General features: G+C 47.1%; 1 protein-coding gene across 50 annotated transcripts in view; it reads left to right on the forward strand.

Annotated features, from left to right (window-relative positions):
• The window catches only part of NFASC (neurofascin), a 206,451-nt gene that overhangs the window by 98,182 nt on the left and 86,652 nt on the right, over positions 1–21,617 (forward strand). For 39 of the 50 annotated variants that reach the window (XM_035280869.3, XM_078356980.1, XM_008985521.5 and 36 more), the window contains exon 2: positions 5,206–5,314. The exons of the other annotated variants lie outside the window; for them this stretch is intronic. Coding sequence is in view for 37 of the 39 variants with exons in the window: in XM_008985521.5 (XP_008983769.2) it covers positions 5,206–5,314 (109 nt within the window). In the remaining 2 variants the exon portion in view is untranslated. The remainder of the gene's footprint in view (positions 1–5,205; positions 5,315–21,617) is intronic. 50 annotated transcript variants of the gene reach the window in all.

Below are 21,617 nucleotides of genomic sequence, written 5' to 3' on the forward strand. Positions count from 1 at the left end.
CCCTGAACACAGACTAAATATTCAGGGGGTGGAGGCACATGAACCACGAGTCAGGAGAATTTTGATTATGTGCTTCTTTAGAAATATGTCCTAATGGAATTACAGAATTCCAAGATGAAAAAGTATAAGAGATCCCCAGACCAGCTTATATTTATGGCAGAGGGAAGGACAGTCTGAGAATAAACATTTGCTGAGGAAATATCTGTAAAGAACCCCCAGACAGACATTAAGATATGCTGAAAGAGAGAAGTGTTAGAGCTCGTTAGCAACCCCAGACACTCCCTGTCATCAGTCCCATATGCTGGATCCTGCTTTTGTTGCTAGGGAGTGTCTTCCATACCTACTCTCCTCGCTTCCAGCTCAGACCTCCTTCAGAGGAACCCAGCAGATGTCTGAAGCGTGGCTGCTTTATCTGACCTTCTAGGATCTAGGGACAGCGCCCAAGTGCCTGGAAAACTGACCATGGTCTCTGCCTTGCTGTGACCTAGAGCTGCTCTTCTTGCAGCCTGCAGGATATCATGTGCCTTCTTGGTCCCTATTCCTCCCTGGAGTATCAGGTGTCTTTCCTGAAACCTTCCTATGCCTGAGTCAGAGGGAGAGCCTATTTCCTGAATTCTAAGTTTCACTTTTCACGAAGCCTAAAGTCCTATGACTGATGATCAAATCACTGGGGATAATTACAACTTCATTCATCTTTAAGGATTATCTGTCTGTCTGTCTGTCTGTCTATATATCTGTCCATCTATCCTCAAATTGCTGCCCTCGTTTGATCTCCACAGTAATCCTATAGGTAGGTCTGATCTCTAATTTTCAAATGGCAGTAAAATATTTGTATAAAGATTTGGTTTTCCAAGTACTTGCCTCTATGTTATTTCATTGCAGTCCCCTGACAACTCTCATAAAGGAAAGGAAGGTTTTATTAACCCAGATATACCTATGAGGGTGTTGTTGGAGAGGCAACTGTGGAATAGTGGGCCTTTGAGATAAGATCATATGGGTTTGACTCACATGGATTCTTTTTTTGTTTTTTGGTTTCTGGTTTTTTGTAGAGACAAGGTTTCGCCATGTTGCCCAGACTGGTCTCGAACACCTGGGCTCAAGAAGTTCACCTGTCTCAGCCTTCCAAGGTGCTGAGATTACAGGCATGAGTCACCATGCCCAGCATCACATGGATTCTTTACACATATTTCCTCAGGTGTAAATGGGGATAATAATGTGTATATCAGGCTGGGCACAGTGGCACATGCCTACAATACCAACACTTTGGGAGCCAAGGTAGGAGGATTGCTTGATTTCAGGAGTTCAAGTCCAACCCGGGCAACATAGTGAGACCTCATCTCTACAAAAAATAAATAAAATTAGCCAAGTGTGGTGACACACACCTGTGGGCCCAGCTACTTGGGAAGCTGAAGTGGGAGGATCATTTGAGTCCCAGAGGTCAAGGCTGCAGTGAGCTGTGATCCTGCCACTGCACTCCAGCCTGGGTGTTAGAACAAGACCTTGTCTCTAAAATAATAATATCTATGTCATGTCATACTGGATTTCTGTTAGGATTAAATTCTATCATATAGAGAGTTTCAAGAGTTAATATTCCAATGATTTTCTATTTCTTGACCTGCTCTATCACTTAAAATACTTTTTACTTTGAAAATGTTTTATGGAAGAGGAGAGAATAATATCATGAAACTTATGTATCCATCATCCTTGTCAATAATTGTCAATATAAGGCCAATCTCGTTTCAGCTATGCCCCCACCTACTCCCCCTTTTCTTTCATTAAACAGTTTTCTAAATAGTGAGGTATTTCCCTGACATCCTTCAAATGTGACTAATGGCTTATTTAGGATTATCTTTAAATATTATTGGGAATTCATAGACTTAAACACATTTGTTATATTTCTCCCTGTTGCAATTATTATCCGTATTGATACTCAGCTTGACCACAGAAACCTTATTCTGCTTGGTTTCGGAGTCCTTTTGACATGACTCTCGTAGTCTTTAACACTGTTTGCTTTTTTGGCATGACAGGATATTCTATGTTTATCTTGTATGTTTGCCACATCGAATTTAGAGTCAGTCATTTCTCTGAGGAGGCCCAACTCTTTCCCAGGGAATGGTATTTAGAATTCATAATCTGATTGCTAGAGGTGCTCATTCCTACTACGATGGCCATTGTTTCTAGGCCTTACAGTGAACAGAGCTAGGAAACGTGCATGCACACCTGTATGTGATTAACCTAAAACATGAAGGGCATACTGATACCCCCAGTTCACAATCAAGACTACAGAATTTTTACCCAATCTCATCAATCTTACATTTGTATCTCCTTTCAGCCAATAAATCTTGTTTCCAAGCAACATCAACAGTATTACTCATTTGATTTATTCCACAATGGACATATAATATTATAGTACCATCAGTAATATGATTATTTAATACAATTATTTAAAACAGTTTAGAATTTCTTGTGGGGCACAGAGCAGTTCTTTTTATCTTTAGGGTACATCTATCTAAGGCAAGCGTGTCCAACCCACAGGCCACATGCAGTCCCGGATGATTTTGAATGTGACCCAACACAAATTTATAAACTTTCTGAAAACATTATGAGACTTTTTTGCAATTGCTTAAACTCCTTTTAGTGTTAGTGTATTCTGTGTGTGGCCCCAAGACAATTCTTCTTCTTCCAATGTGGCCCAGGGGAGCCAAAAGATTGGATACCCTGATAAGGATACACAGTCAAATTACTATTGTTTTAATCTATGTGTAGTATGCCAACCAACTGAACTCAAAGGTTCATTTCTTTCATTTTATTTTCATCTTTATGTAATTCTTTGAAACTTTTTTTTTTTTTTTGAGATAGGGTCTTGCTCTCTCACCCAGGCTGAAGTACAGTGGCATGATCCCAGCTCACTGCAACCTCCACCTCCCAGATTCAAGAGATTCTCATATCTCAGCCTCCTAAGCAGATGGGATTACAGGTGCCCTCCATAGGATCCAGCTAATTTTTGTAAAGTTTAGTAGAGACGGGGTTTTACCATGTTGGTCAGGCTGGTCTCGAACTCCTGATCTCAAGTGATCCACCAACCTTGGCCTCCCAAAATGCTGGGATTACAGGCGTGAGCCACCGTGCCCAGCCTCTTTGAAACTTTTTAATTATGTCTTGTAATTATGTCAAATATTTACATATTCCAAAGCAAATCCATGTAACAAGGCCTATTCAAAGTACAGCTTCTGTCTGTCCCTGCACTTCATGTCTCCCTCTCCCTGTAGGTCATTTTTTTTTTTTTTTCTGAGACGGAGTCTTGCTCTTCACCCAGGCTAGAGTGCAATGGCATGATCTTGGGTCACTGCAATCTCTGCCTCCTGAATTCAAGCTATTCTCATGCCTCAGCCTCCCGAGTAGCTGGGATTACAGGTGTGAGCCACCACGCCCAGCTAATTTTTTGTATTTGGGTGGAGACGGGGTTTCACCATGTTGCCCAGGTGGTCTCCAACTCCTGAGCTCAGGCAGTCTGCCTGCCTCGGCCTCCCAGAGTGCTGGGATTACAGGCCTGAGCCACCACACCTGGCCCCTGGAGGTCTTTTTTTTTTTTTTTTTGAGACAGAGTTTAGCTCTTGTTACCCAGGCTGGAGTGCAATGGCGCAATCTCGGCTCACTGCAACCTCCGGCTTCTGCGGTTCAAGCAATTCTCCTGCCTCAGCCTCCCGAGTAGCTGGGATTACAGGTGCATGCCACCATGCGCAGCTAATTTTTGTATTTTTAATAGAGACGGGGTTTCACCATGTTGACCAGGATGGTCTTGATCTCTTGACCTCATGATCCACCTGCCTCGGCCTTCCAAAGTGCTGGGATTACAGGCGTGAGCCACCGCGCCCGGCCCCTGTAGGTCTTTTAAAATGTATTTTATGCTTTATCATTTTATTGTCTTTTTAAAATATGTAAGCAAATGAATACATATTTTTGTATTCCTCCCCTCTTTCCTAAATAAATGGTAGCATATTAAACATTATTTTCTATCATGTGTTTTTCACTTAACAAGAAGCTTGGGGACTGTAGGCATATAGGGTATACTTTGAATAGACTCCTGGAATTGGGATTGTTGGGTCAAAGAGTAAATGCATACTTATTTAAATAGCTGTTGTCACATTCCCCTCTACAAGGGTGGACTGTACCATTTTCTGCAGACACTCTTTTTTGGAGGAGGGGAGATGGAGTCTCACTCTGTTGCCCAGGCTGGAGTGCAGTGGCACAATCTCAACTCACTGCAACCTCTGCCTCCCAGGTTCAAGCCATTCTCCTGCCTCAGGCTTCTGAATAGCTGGGACTACAGGTAGGCACCACCACACCCAGCTAATTTTTGTATCTTTGGTAGGGACAGGGTTTCTCCATGTTGGCCATGCTGGTCTCGAACTGATCTTGAGTGATCTGCCCTCCTCGTCTTCCCAAAGTGCTGGGATTACAGGCATGAGCCAACACGCCCAGCCTCCTGCAGACACTTTTTAATGTTGTAACAAATGACAAAATGGAATATGTTATCTCTACCAAGAAAGGTTATATGTTGTTGAAAAGAACTGGACTTGAACCCCGCTAACTAATGGTCTGACCCACTCTGTCATGCCTTCTCCCATGTTACAGATTCAGAAATTGAGTCACACATAGCGAGGTGTCCTGCTCTAAATGACATAACCAGGATTTAAAATTTGCATCTCCTGACCCTGAAATTGGATCCCCTTTCAAAGTGTTATGGATTTATTTACGGTAAACTTGGTTTGCTTATCAGTAGACAGAGTAGAAAAACATAGTCATTCTCCTAGGAAGCTGAAACATTAAGGAGATGATTATGGGTAAGTTCTCTCCTGGTATAAGAGAGATTCTTCGAGATACGGCTTAACTTCTTGCAGTGAATAGGGAGTCAGCAATTAGACTGTGGTGTCAGGGCACTAAGAAATGATCACGGATGAGAGACAATCCCCCTTGCAGGATCCGTCCTGTTTTCTCTTTTTTGGTTTTTGTTTGTTTTGTTTTTTTGCAGAGTGCTTTGAACTTCTTTGAACAAAGATGCTGTTACGCTATGCAAAACTTTACAAATGCATGTAGACAGAGATGTCATTTCCCCCGTGAATGAGCAAGCTGCAAACCACAAAGCCTTTTTTTTTCCTTTCTTAGAGTAACCCTGGGGTTTTCCTTTGTGCTTGCTTGAGACAGGTTGATTGACTTAGGTGCAATTTGGAACACTGGAGTTTTCCTTCCTGCTGCAGCCTGGAACGGAGCCTCCTCTGGTGTTGAAAGGAGGAGGCTGAATGAGGCAAAGAAGGTAAGCAGGACTTGGGCCTGGGCGTGTGTCACTGGAGGGGTGAGGGTGGGAGGACATTCCTGCCTCCTGCCCCTTCTCTTTGAGAAGGGAAGTCTGTTTGCCTGGCCGCGGGAATCTTCTGAGGGGCATCTCCTTTCTTCTCCCCAGAGACAGAAGCCCTGAGTTGCCGCAGAGTGCATCCCAAGGTTCTCCCTGCAAGGAGGCTGTGGAGGGTAGTGTTTGAGCCTTCTTCCCTGTCAGGGTCAGTCAGCCAACATTAGCGCTGGCATTGTCCCAGTGTCCACCTAATTGAAAAATCGGGTGACAGCTTTGTGACCCACACCCTACTTAGTCTGGACCTCCACAACCTGGGAGCTCCTGACTGACAGCCCTGGCATATGGGGGACAGTTCGAGATTCCCTGCCCTCGGCAGATGGACAGTTGTCCAGGCTCAGTAAGCAGCTGAGATCTGTAGCACTGAGCCATGCCCCGTGCCCAGGGTCTGCCTTGTTCCATTCCGGGTTGGATTTTGCTGCCACTCCCAGCAACTCCTGTTTTACTCTCAGGCCCTGGTGGCAGGCGAGGACAAGTGACGACTGAGGGCTGCAATTTTGACAGAGCAGTAAGGGCAATAGTGACAGACTGACCGAGACTGCTGAATTGGGAGGGTCTGGCCTGGAGGCCTGAGCAGGACGAGGTTGCCTTGTTCTTTTTTTTTTGAGACGGAGTTTCACTGTTGTTACCCAGACTGGAGTGCAATGGCACAATCTCGGCTCACCACAACCTCCGCCTCCTGGGTTCAAGCAATTCTTCTGCCTCAGCCTCCCGAGTAGCTAGGACTACAGACGCACACTACCATGCTAATTTTTGTATTTTTAGTAGAGATGGAATTTCACCTTGTTGACCAGGATGGTCTCGATCTCTTGACCTCATGATCCACCCGCCTCGGCCTCCCAAAGTGCTGGGGTTATAGGCGTGAGCCACCGCGCCCGGCCTTGTTCTTTGAGTTTGGGCATCTCTGCTTCATTGAAGTTTGTCTTTCTCACTCCACCACCCTCTCTTGGTGTCTTTTGTCCTCCCAGAAAGACTTAGAGCTGAGGGTGGGGCATGGAGAGGGTTGAAAAGTGGAAGCTGAGAGTGCTGATGACATGTGTTTGGGATCCAGTCACATCTGCTGGAATTCCAGGTCCACTGGCTTTGTGACCTTGAGAACGCTGAACCTCTCTAGGCCTCAGTTTTCTAGTTTATAAAACGGGGATAATAACCAACACCTTGTGGTAAAGGTTAAAGGGTAAATATATAAACAGGTAAAGAGCCCTGCGTGGTGCCTGGCACATAGCAGGCATTTAATAACTGAGGGTTATTATGATTTCTCTTATCAGTGGCAGTTCAGATACACTTGTTTTATCAAGGCAGTTTCTTGTGTGGCCCTTTCAGGGTTACCATGTATCTCAGAACAGTGTCAGGTTTCAGAAACCTCCTGGGAAATTCATCTGACCTTAGGGTATGTTCACCCTATTGTTTTTACTAACGTTGAACTTGAACATACTGACAATAGTGTGTGTTTTGTTGGGGGTGGAGGGCAGCTGGGGGCATGCCATTCTTTTACTACATGTGGAGGAGTGTGATTGCAAAAGCGGTGTACCAGTATATTTAAATGGGTCCAAAGTATATATGAAACTGGACGGGGACAGAATCAGGGAGTTAGGTCAGCTCTGTGTCACCAGGTCCCCACTCTTGACACTTTCCCATGCACCCTCCCCACTCTATCACTGTCCCTCCTGCGCATTCACTCTGGGTAGCCTGACCAGATCCCCACCTCAGGAACCCCGGGGGCTGCCTTCTCTGATGACGGCAGTCTCACTGCCCGACTACAGATGTGGCTGCCATGGAGTCATGCCCTGCCACCTCCTGCCTGATCAGGATAAATTCGTTCTGGCTCATACTTCTGGCCACTGAAAATTAACCAGCAAAATCAACTATCAGTTCTGAGCTGAATCCTTTTAATAGTGAATCCATCTACATTAACTGTATCGTTTGACTGTCAACACAATTCAGTCATATGAGCAAGGCTTCTGTCATCATCCCCATTTGATCGATGAATAAACTAAGGCTCTCTGAGAAGTTATTTCCCCCAAGATTTCACAAAACTAATTAGTGAAAGAGCCCCTGCTATACTTGGATCCCTGAATCATAGACTGTTTTTCTTGCTATGACATCACACTGCCTCCTCCAGTGTGAAGCACCCACAAATCATGAAGGGGCAGTGCCTATCAAAGGACTTTCAGGCACACAGAGGAACCTTAAAAAAGAAATCAGAAAGCCTGCAGGGACTACTTGCCAGCAGGACATATGGTTGTTGAGGGTACAGTAAGTTCTGAAACAAGGGAAGCTGACCCAGGTTTCTTTAGATGATGATAACAGTCATCATTATAATAATCAGCACCTCAGCAATCCCTGGGCACCAGGCACTGTGCCCTGCACTCTGTCCTCCCACAGCAGCCCCATGAGGTAAGGCCCGTTATTACCTGTGTTTGACTGATGGCAGAGAATAAAAGTACACAGAGGTTAAGGAACCCCCACCTAAGAAAGAGCCTGGATTCGAATCCTGTAGTCCAACTCTGGCACCTCTGTGGCAACCATTTGGATTTGGGGCTGGCGTGTGTATTTAGGGTGGCTCATTCCAAGATTCACTGGAAACACTGCCTAGCTGTTTCGGAGCAAGTGTCCCCTGGGGCTCCAGGTGTGCGCTCTGAAACCACCTAAGGAGGAAGCCCTCCGTTTCTTTGCCTCTTCTCCCTTTGTTGGAAGCCACTGCCATCTGGAGCTGCCCCAGGCATCCACTCCTGCGCCGCCCCTCCCTCCTCCTCCCATCCCAGCATGGAGCACCCTCCACACCCGGGCTTCATCTCTCCCCTTCCCTCCTGACACCCCCAGTACTTCTGCTCCTTGTCAGCTCCCATCACAGGAAGCAGACACTAGCCCTCTGATGCAAGGCAGAGAAGCCACTCAGCTCCCCCAGGCCTTCAATTTCCCAAACGGATCTATTTGGTTAATTGCACTCACACTCCTAAGTCCCTCTACCTGTCAGAGAGAAGCTGGGCCTCCTCTCTCCGGAAACATTGGCACAGACCCCCTCAGACAGCATGGGCCCAGGACACACAGCTGTGGATCGCTGAGGGTGGGGCCATGGAGCTTCACTAGGAACTGTCTTCCCCACCTGCTGCCCCCAAACCAACTCCAGGCACCTGAGGCAGCTCCGCTGCTTAGCCCATTTTCCCCAGGCACCGAGACCTATAGGGTAGGTATGAGGGACAGGGGTGTCAACAGTGAAAGCTACTGCCCCTAATAGCTCGTGCCATTTACCTCCTTTCTGCTGCAGGGATGCAATCATTTTCTAGACCCCTCTCAGCCTTTTCTGCTGCCTTGCTAAGCCCACCTTTCCACCAGAGGCTGGGCTGTGAGGTTTGAAACAGCATGACACTGTGAGTTTCTAATAAGAGGACCATATACTCTAGCAAAGGGAGGCCCTTCCAGGGCATAAGACACCAAGGTTTCCCACACACCACTGGAGCTAAGAGTCTTTGGTGTAAGCAGTCATAGCCGCCAGCGCTTTGCAACCAGACCTCTAGACAAATGGTGCATCTTATAACTCAGGAAAATCCTCGTTCTGTCTGCTGCCTCCCCGTTCTTGCTCCCACCTCCCTCCCCCCACACCTCCTGTATGTTCACATCTCCAGCCTGTAGAAGCCTGCCAGGATAGCAGTTGGATCCAGACTGATGTCTGCATGGGATGTAAATGCAGAATGCTTGAGGGAGGGAGGAAAGGAGCAGGTGCTGCTCCCTCCTGCTGTCTTCCATCTTTCCTCCCTACGCTCCCGCTTATCACATCAGACGAGGATTTTAAAAATGCGACTGAGTATGTGCTATCCTTGGAATATCAGCAGCTAAACCAATATTGGCGGCCGAATGGATGGATATCACTTCAGAAGACCCTGCTCCTTCTCTGGGGCTGACTCCAGCTGTTTGGTTTGACATCAGAGCTCATGGGACATGGGTGGAAGAAGCTGGTATGGAGTGCTTTGCTTCCAGAAACCATGGCAAAGGCAAGAGAGAGGGGAACTCAGAGGGGATTTGACTGGCCTGGGATTTTATAGGAGCCTCCCTTTCTCTCTGGTCTAAGGTAAACAATGCCTGTGCAGATAACCATCTGTTGGCTGTAAGAGTAAACAGTCATTCCTTAGCTATAGAGCCAGGGTATGGTGTCTGCACAGGTGTCATCTACACTGTAGATCTGCAAAGTAAACTTGAAAGTCCGTCTTTTCCAAAGCCTTATCGCAAAGCAGTATACCAGCTGTAACTTGGCAGGGGAGGAGAAAGGACCAGTCGTTTATGTTGTTTGTTTTGCTTTGGTTTTTGAATTGGAGTTTTGCTCTGTCACTGCAACCTTCACCTCCCAGGTTCAAGTGATTCTCCTGTCTGAACCTTCTGTGTGCTGAGACTATATAGGTGCCCACTTCCATGCCTGGCTAATTTTTGTATTTTTAGTAGAGAAGGGGTTTCATTATGTTGACCAGGCTGGTCTTGAACTTCTGACCTCATGATCCACCTGCCTCGGCCTCCCAAAGTGCTAGGATTACAGGTGAAGAAAGGACCAATAGTTTTTGAATGCCAACTATGTGCCAGGCCTTGGATTAGATGCCATATGTGTACATTAGCTCATTAATTCATTTAGGAATTGTCACAGCAACCTTGTAATAAATAAGTGCATTATCCCACTTTTAAAGACAAGAAAACAGACTCAGAGAGAGAGAATAAACCGTGGAAGACCACTTAGCAGATAAATGGCTAGGTGGGATGGAAACTCAGGTGTGTGTGGCTGCAAGTCACATGTGCCAGCTGGATTAAACACGCTTCCTTGTGAGACGAATCTCTGCATCTTTGTCTGATACTTTTCCCCTGGTCTGCATGGCTTCCTAGCTAGGTTGTCATTCACGACTGTTTATTAACCCAGCCCTATTCTGCTTTGAGCTAATACTCGCTTCCGTGAAGGGCCAAAGAAAAAGCAAAAGGCTCTTCCTTTCCCCCAAGAAGCTCATAATCTGGTTAAGTGATTGAAAGTCGTCTCTTTTCCCCAACCCAAGGTTCTTCAGCTATAGTCTTGCCCCTCTTTTTTTTCCCTGCTCAAGCTCAGCCTTATAGTTAGAATCTTACAGATTTTAGCAATCACTTGTTATGGTTTTCAAATGGCTTTAGGACTCTGATCTGTTGGAACTAGGCTTGCAATCCCCCAAGTCGAGGACAGGATAAGCAGTTTGATTTGAGTGATGTCGTGAGCCGATGTGTCCAGGTGCTGGGTCCTCAGATGGACAATGGTCTGAGATTTCAAATAGACACCTCACTCAGAGAGCCTGGCAGGGTCCAGGAGGAGGAAGCTGGGGTTTAAAATAAGGATGGGTTGTGCGGTTGCACAGATATCTTTTGGGAAAGCTGCTCCAAGAGGGAGGAAGAGGTTTCTGGCCATTCTAGAGCCACCTTCCCTTTGTACAGCATTTTATAATTTACTGTGGCGATAGAGACCAAACAGTTTGTGACTTGCTGGAGGTGATATACAAGAACTTAGCCCTAGGTCTTTTTTTTTTTTTTTAATTAACCAATCTTCAATGAGTACAAATCCCCAAACTTAATTATTCCTAAAACTTTTTACTCCGACCAACAAATTTTTACAATTTTCCTAATAAATCTTATAGTTTTAGCAATCACTTGTTTGGTTTCATTAGTAAACTTAGTTCGTTTAATTCCTTTGAGCATTTGAAACTGTATGTGTAAATTTATCTATTTTCCTTTTCAAAGTATCACAGTTTTTTTCTAACAAAGCCTTCCAAGTCCTTATGTAATTCTTTTTTCATACATATATATATATATATACACACACACATACACACATTTTTTTTTTTTGAGTGGGGAGAGAGGGTCTCACTCTATTGTTCAGGCTACAGTGCTGTGGCACAATCTCAGCCCACTGCAGCTTCAACTTCCTGGGCTCAAGTGATCCTCTCACCTCAGCCTCTCAAGTAGCTGGGACTACAGGCACATGCCACCATACCTGCCTAATTTTTATAGTTTTTGTAGAGATAGGGTTTTTCTGTGTTGCCCAGGCTGGTCTTGAACTCCTGAATTTGAACAATCCACCCACCTCCGCCTCCTAAAGTGCTGGGATTACAGGCGCAAGCCACAGTGCCCTGCCTTATTAAAATTTTTTAATGACAGCTTTATTGAGATACAATTCACATTATAAAATTTACTATGTAAATTGAATTCAGGCTGGGTGCGGTGGCTCACGCCTATAATCCCAGCACATTGGGAGACCAAGGCAGGTGGATCACTTGAGGTCAGCAGTTCGAGACCAGTTTGGTCAATGTAGTGAAACCCTGTCTCCACTAAAAATGCAAAAATTAGCTGGGCTTGGCATTGGATGCCTGTAATCCCAGCTTCTTGGGAGGCTGAGGCAGGAGAATTGCTTGAACCCGGGAGGCAGAGGTTGCAGTGACCTGCACCACTGCACTCCAGCCTGGGTGACAGAGGGAGACTCTGTCTCAAAAATAAATAAATAATACAATTCAGTGATTGTTGTGCCCCTAGACTTGGGCAACCATGATCACAATGGATTTTAGGACATTTTTATCAGCACTCCCAGCCCTTACAAGAATCTATGCCATTAGTCACTCCTCTTCCCCACCTCCACCTCCAGCCCTAGGCAACCACCGCTCTATTTTCTATAGATTCGCCTATTCTGGACATTTCATATAAATGGAATCATACAATATGCGGTCTTTGTGTCTGGCTTCTTAGCAAGATGTTTTGAGAGTTCGCCACATCAGTACTTCATTTCTTTTGCGGCTGAGTGATATTCCTCTGTGTGGACATACTGCATATTGCTTGTTCAATCACTGAGTCCTAGGGTAGCTCTGTGTTTAACCTTCTGAAGAGCCCTAGACCTTCTAACCCTAATTCCAAGGCCCCCTTTCTGGACTTCTACCTTCAGCTCCTTGCTTTCTCCCACACTTGGGGACCTGTCACACAAGATTATCACTCCCCACCCCACCATCCCCCTCCCTCTGACCACTCCTCTGTAATGACAGAGCCGCTGGAGACAGCTGCTGCCTGATGCCTTGATACCCCACGCCTTCTCCACCCATTTGTGGGGAGAGGGGGATGGGGAACTTCACAAGCCTCTCCCTCCAGCTGTGAAGAAGGATGTGTGTCTAATTGCTGTGAAAACTTCCTCCACAGGGGAGCAGACGAGGCAAGTGAGAAGCTGGGTTCTTGAACTGTAGAGAGTTGGAGACTCTTCTCCGTGGTGGGGTCAGAATTCCTCCCCAGAAGAGAGTTCGCTTCTTGCTTTTCAGCAGGTGGAGACTGGCAGTACCCCCTAGCATTAACACCTTAACTTCTGTTTTCTTTACATCCTGTTTTACCTGCTAATTTTGATATGGCAGAAGACTGGTCGGAGCTGTCAGTGACTAGCAGGGCCAGGGAGTAGGGCCTGCATACAGCCACTCACAGATAATCCACAAATCTCATTTAAGCCAGTCCTCCGCAGGGTATTGGGTCCGCTAATTGGGAGGGAATAGTGACTACGTTTGAGCATCTTTTCCACTTCATATATATGTCCTAGTCCTGCCCCCAGAGCGTGAATAGGCAAGCAGTAATGAGGAAAAAATCCACAGCCCCAAAGACCCATAGAGTCTTCGGCGATTCTAGCATCAGGGATGTCCTCCCCAGTGTAGCCCGTGACTGCCAGTCTGTGGTGTGTGTCAATGACAAAGCTGGGCTGTAGACCAGGGACACCTGTCCACCTTGGGCTTGCTGTGCCAGGCTGCACTGTGCCAGGCTCCAGTTAGTTGGCCTTGGGTCAAAGAGACAGCATGAAGCAGCAGCCACACTTTCTCCATATATAGGGACATAAATATAAGGATGTGCTTGCAGCGTTGTGGTAATAGGGGGAAAAGTAAAGGAAAACCATTTAAAGGTCCGTAACAAGTGGATGGTGAAAAGATTTGTGGCAGTCCCACACGATGTCATTACAACAAGAACACAAACGTCTCTGTGTCCAAGCCGCATGGCTTGATAACCCAACTGGGTACGGTGTGGCAGTGAGATGCAGGCACCTCCCACCCTAGCAGTGGCTGCACTTTATTGGCGGGTTCAGGCTTCTCATGGGGCTCTGGTCCCGCTGGTTGCTTATGAATAACATGGTGCCTCACAAAGCACTTTGGCCCCTAGAGAGCCTAGTGTGAACACGAGTTACTCACTGGCTCTTCACGGTGGTCACCTGGAGGGAAAGTCCCTTCCGCCTTTCTTCTTTCCCAATCCTTCCCTCTTCCCCAGCTTAGTAATAGCCAAGAGGTTTAGGTTTCAACCTATAGATTAGTTCCGAGTGTTGAGCAGGAAACAGCTGTTTTTCAGCCAAATCCCTAATCCCAAAACCAGGTGTCCCCCTCCACCCCCTTCCCAGGAGGGAATCAGAACAACCTGATACCATTTTCCCCCATCCCCCTGGCCTCTGTGAACTTAGCCAAGGCAGGGAGAGGCAGGCTGGGCCTGCTGAGTGCTATCAGCGGTTAAACACACAGCCCCTCACTCCCACAGATCTCTCCCCCGACAATGAAAGGGAGCCAGGCGTGAAACACAGCCACTGAGCAGATGGAGACCACCCCCCTCCAACCCTGAGGAGGGAGGAGGGAAAAGCGGGGAGTCAAATCCCATATACAAGGTTTCCCGGGCTAAGTGAAAATTCTAGAAGACTGACTAGTCAACCCCGCACCAGCTAGAAAGCTGGGTTTCTCTCCCTGAGTGTGGGGGAGGCCGAGGTCCTGAAGCAGGCTGGTGAGTGCTTTCCTCTGCTGCCAAGTCCTGCCCTGGAGAGTTTGATAGTTAACTGCCTCTTCCATAAGAGAAGACTGACTTAGAAGATGCTGAGACATGGGGTCATTTCATCTGGGGTAAAGAAGGAGATATGGTGAGATGTGATTTTGTGGCAGATGCTCCCTGGGGAGTGGGAGCTGGGGAGTCCCTCCCTGCCGCTTCCCCTCCTAATCTTATTTTCTTCCAGAGATTCCTCTTTCTACACTTGCTTGGTGTTCTGTCTCCCTGGGACGGGCTAGGCATCAATAGGGGACAGTTAGAGTTTCCTAGGAGACTCATAGCCCTGGCCTTCAGATGCCTGTGAGCTGGAAGGGAGGAGCACGGCTGGGTCACCATCTGTTGCAGCGTTCCTTCGTTGGCATGGCAGAGATGGAAGGGAGGTGGCCATGGGGATCAGAGGGCAGGAGGGGAGGCGGGGGACGGCGGCCCTCAGTCCTGCCCAGTCAATCCCTGTGCTGAAGGCAAATTTCAGAAGCCAGTGCAGCTAAGCCAGAGCCTCAGGATGAAAGAGAAAGGAAGAGGCTGACAATGGAAGTGTTGGCGATTCTGAGGCTGCTGCCTGGGGTATCTGAATCCCTCGATTCTGAGAGTCTGTGGAGTGGAGCAAATAGGGTGACATTGAGTGTGGCCCTGATAGGTCAGACAGAAAGCTCTGAAAGCTGGAGGAGGGGGGGATTAAAGAAAGAAAGATGAGCATGTCTGCTGAGCAGAGGCAGGCTCTGCTATAGGGACAGGATGCTGGTTAGATGCTATTGTTAGGTTATTATTGCTGTTGTTATTCCTCAGGCTTATACTGTACAACAGATCTATCCCATGTTATAGCAACCAAGGATTTATTACACTGATTCATTGATGAGCTGTTAAAACATCTGCCAGTAATAGGAAGTATCTGATAGGATGGCTGTCCACTCGTCCCACCAGTATTTACGGTACTGTCTCAGGGGAGACAAGACGTGGACTCTGAGCTTAACCTCAAAGTCTGACACAGGAGATGGATTTGGGAATAAATGAATCCCATGGGGCAGGAGGAAATGACCGCTGGAACAGAGCATGGGGCACGCTACGAAGCACAAGAGAAATTGCCACCTACTTTCAGTGGGAAGGCCGGACCCTGTTGTGGAGGGATGGCCCACTTAGGGCCTTGGCAAAAAGGGAATTTGCACTGCAGAGAAGGAAGAGAATAGCATTTCTGGCATCACCAAAATGGGAGCAGAGACGGCAAGAGGTGCAGAAAGCACATGGCCTGTACAGGGTGCTCCAATGCCTGGAGGCTGGTGTGGGGATACAGGAGGGCAGATGCTGGAGGAGAAGCCACAGCCACACAGGGGTCAGGAGCTGGGTCATACAGGGGCTTGAGAGCTGTTCTGAGAAGGCAGATATTATCCCTCAGATTCCTGGATAACTTTTTCTGCCAGAGATAAATGTGATAGAGGCTAGGCCTAGGCAGGACACACTCTGATTCTTTATTCCTTAAGAAGAGAAAAGAGAAAACAGAATATGAGTAAGAATGTAGTTATTATAGTGTTAATAACCTGAGCTGCTCTGCGAACATTATTGCTTTGTATTAGGAACAAATTTCTTGACAAATACATATGGTCATCAGTTCCAACTAAAAGAACCTGCCGCCTGTCCACATGGAACCCTGCATCCTGATGAGGGGTTAATCTGAGCTCTTTTCAGATCTCTCACGTACCCACGTACATACTCCTTAGTTTTGTGTGCCTCTGTATCCTCGTATTTGCATTCCTCTCTCTCTGTCCTGAACAAGTTGTTTCCAGGCAGCTATAGTAATAAGCCCTGCTGCATTTTTTTTTAATCCAATGAAGAATGGCTGAGTTTTGCATTGGCTCTGTTGGGCTTTTATTATCTCTTTGTTCCCCTGCAACTTCCTGCGGCAGTGATGTGCCAATGTATTTCTATGTTGGTCCTTGTAGTACTTTTCTAGTCATTTGATTAGAGCGCTAATTGCTGGCTCCAGGCCTTGGTAGCAGTCATCTATTGGTGTATCCCTAGGCAGTAATTCAGGAGCACAGCGATAGAATACCTGAAGAACTGTTTTATTCATGGCTCTTAGCCATTTCACACTGAATATATTCTCTTCCTTGCTTGTGATTCCCTGCACCCCATGACTACCAGACTTGCTCTCCCTTCTGTATTCTTGGTGTCAATTAGTAGAGTCATCCTAGTCCAATTTCCCAACTTAGAAACATTGATGCCATCCTTCTTGCATCTACTACTGGTCAGTCAGCAGATCCTATTCTAACACAAAAATTGTCCTCAACAGGCTTTGGAGACCATGAAACCATCCTTCTATCATGATCTCCCCTTTTCTCTCTCACTCTGCCCAGGGCCACCTGTGGAATCTGGAAGAAGGCAAGTGAAGCCAAGCGGGAGAGGAGGCATGGGCAGCGCAACCCCCCCCCACCCCGGGCTTCATTCCCAGAATAAGGAGATACTGTAAGGCAGAGTGTGGCTAAGCCCCAGACCAGCCCCTGACAGGCAGAGTATAGGCCTCCTTTGGGTTAGGTTTATCCTATACTCATAGAAAACGTAAAGGTCTTGCTTTTCGTGAAGTAACTTGAGCTTGTCAGGAAGGAATGCAGTAAGAAAAAAGTAAGAACAGCTTTAGTTCCTGTGCAGTATTTCATTTAGTTCCTATAACAACCGTCTGAAAAAGTCAGTAATGCAGTAACATGTATTTCCATTCTTGAGATTTTTTTAAAGGCTTGGAAAACAAGATATTTATCAAAGATAAGTGGCAGGATTGAAACCCTTACTTGGATCTTCTATTCCATAAATATTCCTTGCCAGGGACTATGCTGACCACTGGCACCCAAGAATGAACAGGGCATGGTGTCAGCCTCACGAATTTCATGAAGATTGACACTTTTTGCGAAAGGCATTGAAAAAAAAAAGAATTTCACAAATAGGGGAGAAAGATTAAGCCAGAAGTGAACACACTACAGCCTGTGGGCCAAGTCCAGACCAGTACCTGCCTGTTTTCATCAATACGGTTGCACTGGAACAGAGGCAGGCCTGTTCACTCACTGTCTGTGGCTCCTTTCACACTGTGAAGGTAGAGTTCAGCAGCTGTGACAGACACTGCATGCCTCACAAAGCCAAAAACAGTCACTATCTGAACGTTTACAGATGTTTCCCACCCTTAGTTTAAACATGGTTTTACGGCAGTGTGCCCCATGCCCCAGAGCGGCAGGTCTGTGGTAGAGTGGCACAGCGGGAACACAGGATTCTTCACTTGGCCAAAGATGTCTGAGCAGAGTCTTGACGACTGAGTAGGAATTGATCACATGCAAGGAGGAAAGGCCCTTTCAGGCACAGGGGATCACATGTGTAAGGTATGGAGGCACGGATGGTGTGGTGCAGCATGCAGTTAGAAAGCATTTGGGCTTGGGTTGTTGGGGGTAGGGGAAGCAGTTGGAGAGACCTGCAGGAGCCTGATATCCAAAAACCTTGAGCGCTGCACTCAGAAGTATGGGTCTGATCCTATAGATTAATGGGATGATATGGAAGAGTTTTCAGAGGTGCACTGACACTATCAGATGAGGGTTAGAAAAGTCACTGTAATAGCAACATGCAGAGTGGATTGGATGGAGGAGACCAACCGGAGGTTATGGCCATAGTGTATGAGACATGTATCTGAAAGGTGAGATGAGGAGGGTGTGTGGGAGACCGGGAGTCAGCAACACTGGGAAGTAGACAGTCTGAGGGCCTTGGTGCCTGGGTGTGGGCTGTGAAAGGTGTGGGTTGTAAGGGCGATTCCCAGGTGTCTGGCTTGGATGACTTGAATGGGTACCACCAACAAAGATGGGGAATGGAGATGGGGACATATGACCCTAATGGAGACACTGAATTTTAGGCAGAAGAAGAGAATCCAACCTTGTGATCAGTGCCGCCATGGAGGGTATAAATGCCAGACCTAAGAGGGGGTCTCAAAGTGATGTCTCAGAGGCCAAGGAATGAAGAATGTTAGGATGGATGGATTAGCTAACAGTTTCCAGTGCCTCCAGAAGGTTTGGGAAAATAAAGACTGAGAACACTAGATTCAGCCAGTGGGAGGTCAAGAGAGGAGAGTTAGAGGAGTGTGAAGAGAGAATGGGAAAGGAAGAAGCCAAAAAAAAAAAAAAAAGGCTTTCAGAAGAGAAGAGATGGAGAAAAAATTCAACTATGCAAATTTATAGGGAGGCTGTGGGATACAGAGAAAGGTCTTTTTGTTATAAGAGAGACTGAGCATGGTGGCTCACGCCTGTAATCCCAGTACTTTGGGAGGCCAAGGTGGGTGGATCACCTGAGGTCACGAATTTGAGGCCAGCCTGGCCAATATGATGAAACCTTGTCTCTACTAAAAATACAAAAATTAGCCAGGCATGGTGGCATGTGCCTATAATCCCAGCTACTCAGGAGGCTGAGGCAGGAGAATCACCTGAACCTGGGAGGTGGAGGTTGCAGTGAGCCAAGATCACGCAATTGCACTCCAGCCTGGGCAAGACAGAGTGAGACTCTGTCTCAAAAAAAAAAAAAAAAAAGAGAGAGATGAGAGAAACTTGAAGATGTTTCTCTGCTGAAGCAGAGAGGCAATTGAGAAGAGTTTGGACGTTCTGGAGAGAGTGGAATTTCATGGTCAAGGGCAGATCCATGCGGAAGCTGGGGCTGGGTCCAGATAGAGGTGGACCGGAGGAAGGATGCTTTTTTTATACAGTAAGTAGAGGCATAGGAAGCAGGCATCAGCCAGCATCCTAGGGGCATTTCCGATTCTGACAGCACAGCCAGTTGCAAGTGATAGAAAATTCAACTCTAACTGGCTTACAAATTAAAGAGAATTGTTAATGTGCATGTAATTAAAAACCCACAGTACGGCTTGTTTCAGGAAATGCTCAATCAGTAGCTCAAACAAGGACACAAAGGATTCAGTCTTCCTATGTCTTCTCTCTGCCTTCTGGGTTATCCTCAGATTCCTCATGGAGACCCCCATTCCCACCCCCAACAGCTCCAACCTCTCCTCTTACTGAAGATGACCACAGGGTCTTTTTCAGGAGGGGACACTCCTCTTTCCTAGAGGTCTCAGCAGAAGTCTTCATGAATCACATTGCCGCTTGCTGGAATAGCTGCCCATTCCTAAACCAGCTGTGGTGGTGAGAGGCTAGGGGATGGTCATTGGCTTAATCTAATCAGGGCTCAGCACTGGAATTGGTGTAGGATTGCTCTGAGAAAGGGGTAGAGGTGAATTCTCCAAAGAAAAACATGGGCATTGTGGATGAGAGGAGGACTGTGTGGGTGCTGGCTAGATAGCCAGTAAATGTGCACTAGGGTTCTCTGTGTGCTGGGCATTGTACAGGTTGAATGGGACACTGTCTTAGCCTCAAGGAACTCATGGTGCAGGTGGGGAAACAGACAATTGACACTGAAATCTGGCACTCATGATACTGAGTATATTCCAGGATGCTCTCAGAGAACATAGCACGAGGACCTAATCCAGCCTTGGTGGGAAGGGATTGTGCCGGAAAACCAAGGGAGGCTTCCCAGAGGAGGTAGCACCCGACCTGAGCCTGGAAAATGGCAACGAATTAGGCAAACCAAGGAGACCAGCAAAGGCAGACTAGGAAAGAAGCGTGATTGACATAAAGACAGAGTGGAAGTAAACAAAGGCCACCCACATGAGAACAAGCAGAAGCTATTTATTCAGAGCTTGCTACAGCGAGGGAGTCAGCCACCATCACCTGCATTTGACAGAGACTCAAAGGCAGGCATGGGAGTGGGAAGGCTTTGCCATGAGTAAAAGGAAGGCTCCAGATGTGTCTGGGAAACGAGATGGGCTAACTAGAAGCAGGCATCTTACGTGATTGGTTTAGGAACATATTTGGCTTTCCTGGTCAGTTCTGAGTTGAAAGTGGCAGCAAGAAATAGGGGAGCCGACAGCACCAAGCAAGCCTGACTGTTCTGGGCTGGGTGCTGCAGAGCTTGTGGGTCAGGACTGCACCGTCGTCTAGGGTCTGATCTGTTCAGTCTCCATGGGATGGGTGAGGGTGAGAGCACAGGGAGTATTCCTGAAACTAGAAATAGTTCAATATAAGTAGGGGTAATCCAAAATGGGATAGGGGAAGATGAGACTGGGCACCCGAGCCCTGAACACAAATGCAAAGGCTAGTGTGGAAAGCCTGAGGGTTTTCCAAGGCCAGCCCTGCAGCCTTAGCCAGGCATGTCTCTCTTCACACCTGTTCCTTGCCACTGCCCCCATGCGTCACGGCCGCTGGACACAGGGTATTTGAATGTGGGACATTAGACTGCTGCACGGGGTTTCCCGTCCCTTCCTCCCACACTGTCTTTATGTCAGTCACTCTCCTTCACTGTTGTTCTTTCACTCAACAGTCTTTTCTTCAAATAAAGCCTTATGCAAAACCCCATTGTAAAAACAGTGACTGTTGGCAGCTCTGGGGAGAGTGGGGTGGAGGGTCCTGAATCCCACCTGCTCTCCTCCCTCCCAATCCTCCTTGAAGAAGGCCCCTGAGTCACTTTCAGAGAACCCACCAGCTCCTCTGAACCCAATGTGAAAACCCAGCACTAACAGATCCTTTTTTTTTTTTTTTTTTTTTTGAGAGACAGTTTCTCACTCTGTTACCCAGGCTGGATTACAGTGGCATAATCTTGACTCACTGAAACCTCCACCTCCTGGGTTCAAGCAATTCTCCTGCCTCAGTCTCCTGAGTAGCTGGGATTACAGGCATGTGCCCCCACACCTGGCTAATTTTTGCATTTTTAGTAGAGATGGGATTTTATTATGTTGGTCAGGCTGGTCTCAAACTCCTAACCTCAAGTGCCCTACCCACTTCAATCTCCCAAAGTGCTGGGATTATAGATGTGAGCCACCGTGCCCAGCATTAACAGATTCTTAAGAAATCTTTAGCTCTGTCCTCATCCCTCTGAGTATTTTATGCTTTACTCCAGAGGTGGCCATGAGGCTGGCTGGACAGGGTAGGGGTCTTGCTGAAAGAGTGTGAGGTGTCCGGGTGTGCAGGGTGAGGGCTGGCCTCACTCAGAGGCTGTGGCCTCCCTGCTTCCGCCCTGGCCCATCAACATTCCACCCTCTGTGTGGCAACCAGAGTGGTCCTTACAAGCAAATCTCACCACGTGACTCTGGCTTCAAACCTTGCAGCCGCTTCCTGTCGTGCTTAGAATGTGCTTTCAGCCCCTTCCTTTGGCCTTCAGAGCTCTCCATGAGCATGCCCTGGACTTTCTCTCTCTGACCGTGACTTGGTCCGTTCTTCTCCTTGTACCCGCCAAGCTCCAGCCACACTTGCTTCTCTTGGTTTCTTGCATGGGGCCAACGTGATTCTTGCCGCAGGACCTTTGCACAAGCAGCTCTTCCTGTCTGGATGCTTTT

This window comes from Callithrix jacchus, chromosome 19 (genome assembly GCF_049354715.1).
Source record: "Callithrix jacchus isolate 240 chromosome 19, calJac240_pri, whole genome shotgun sequence".
Classification (NCBI taxonomy): domain Eukaryota; kingdom Metazoa; phylum Chordata; class Mammalia; order Primates; family Cebidae; genus Callithrix; species Callithrix jacchus.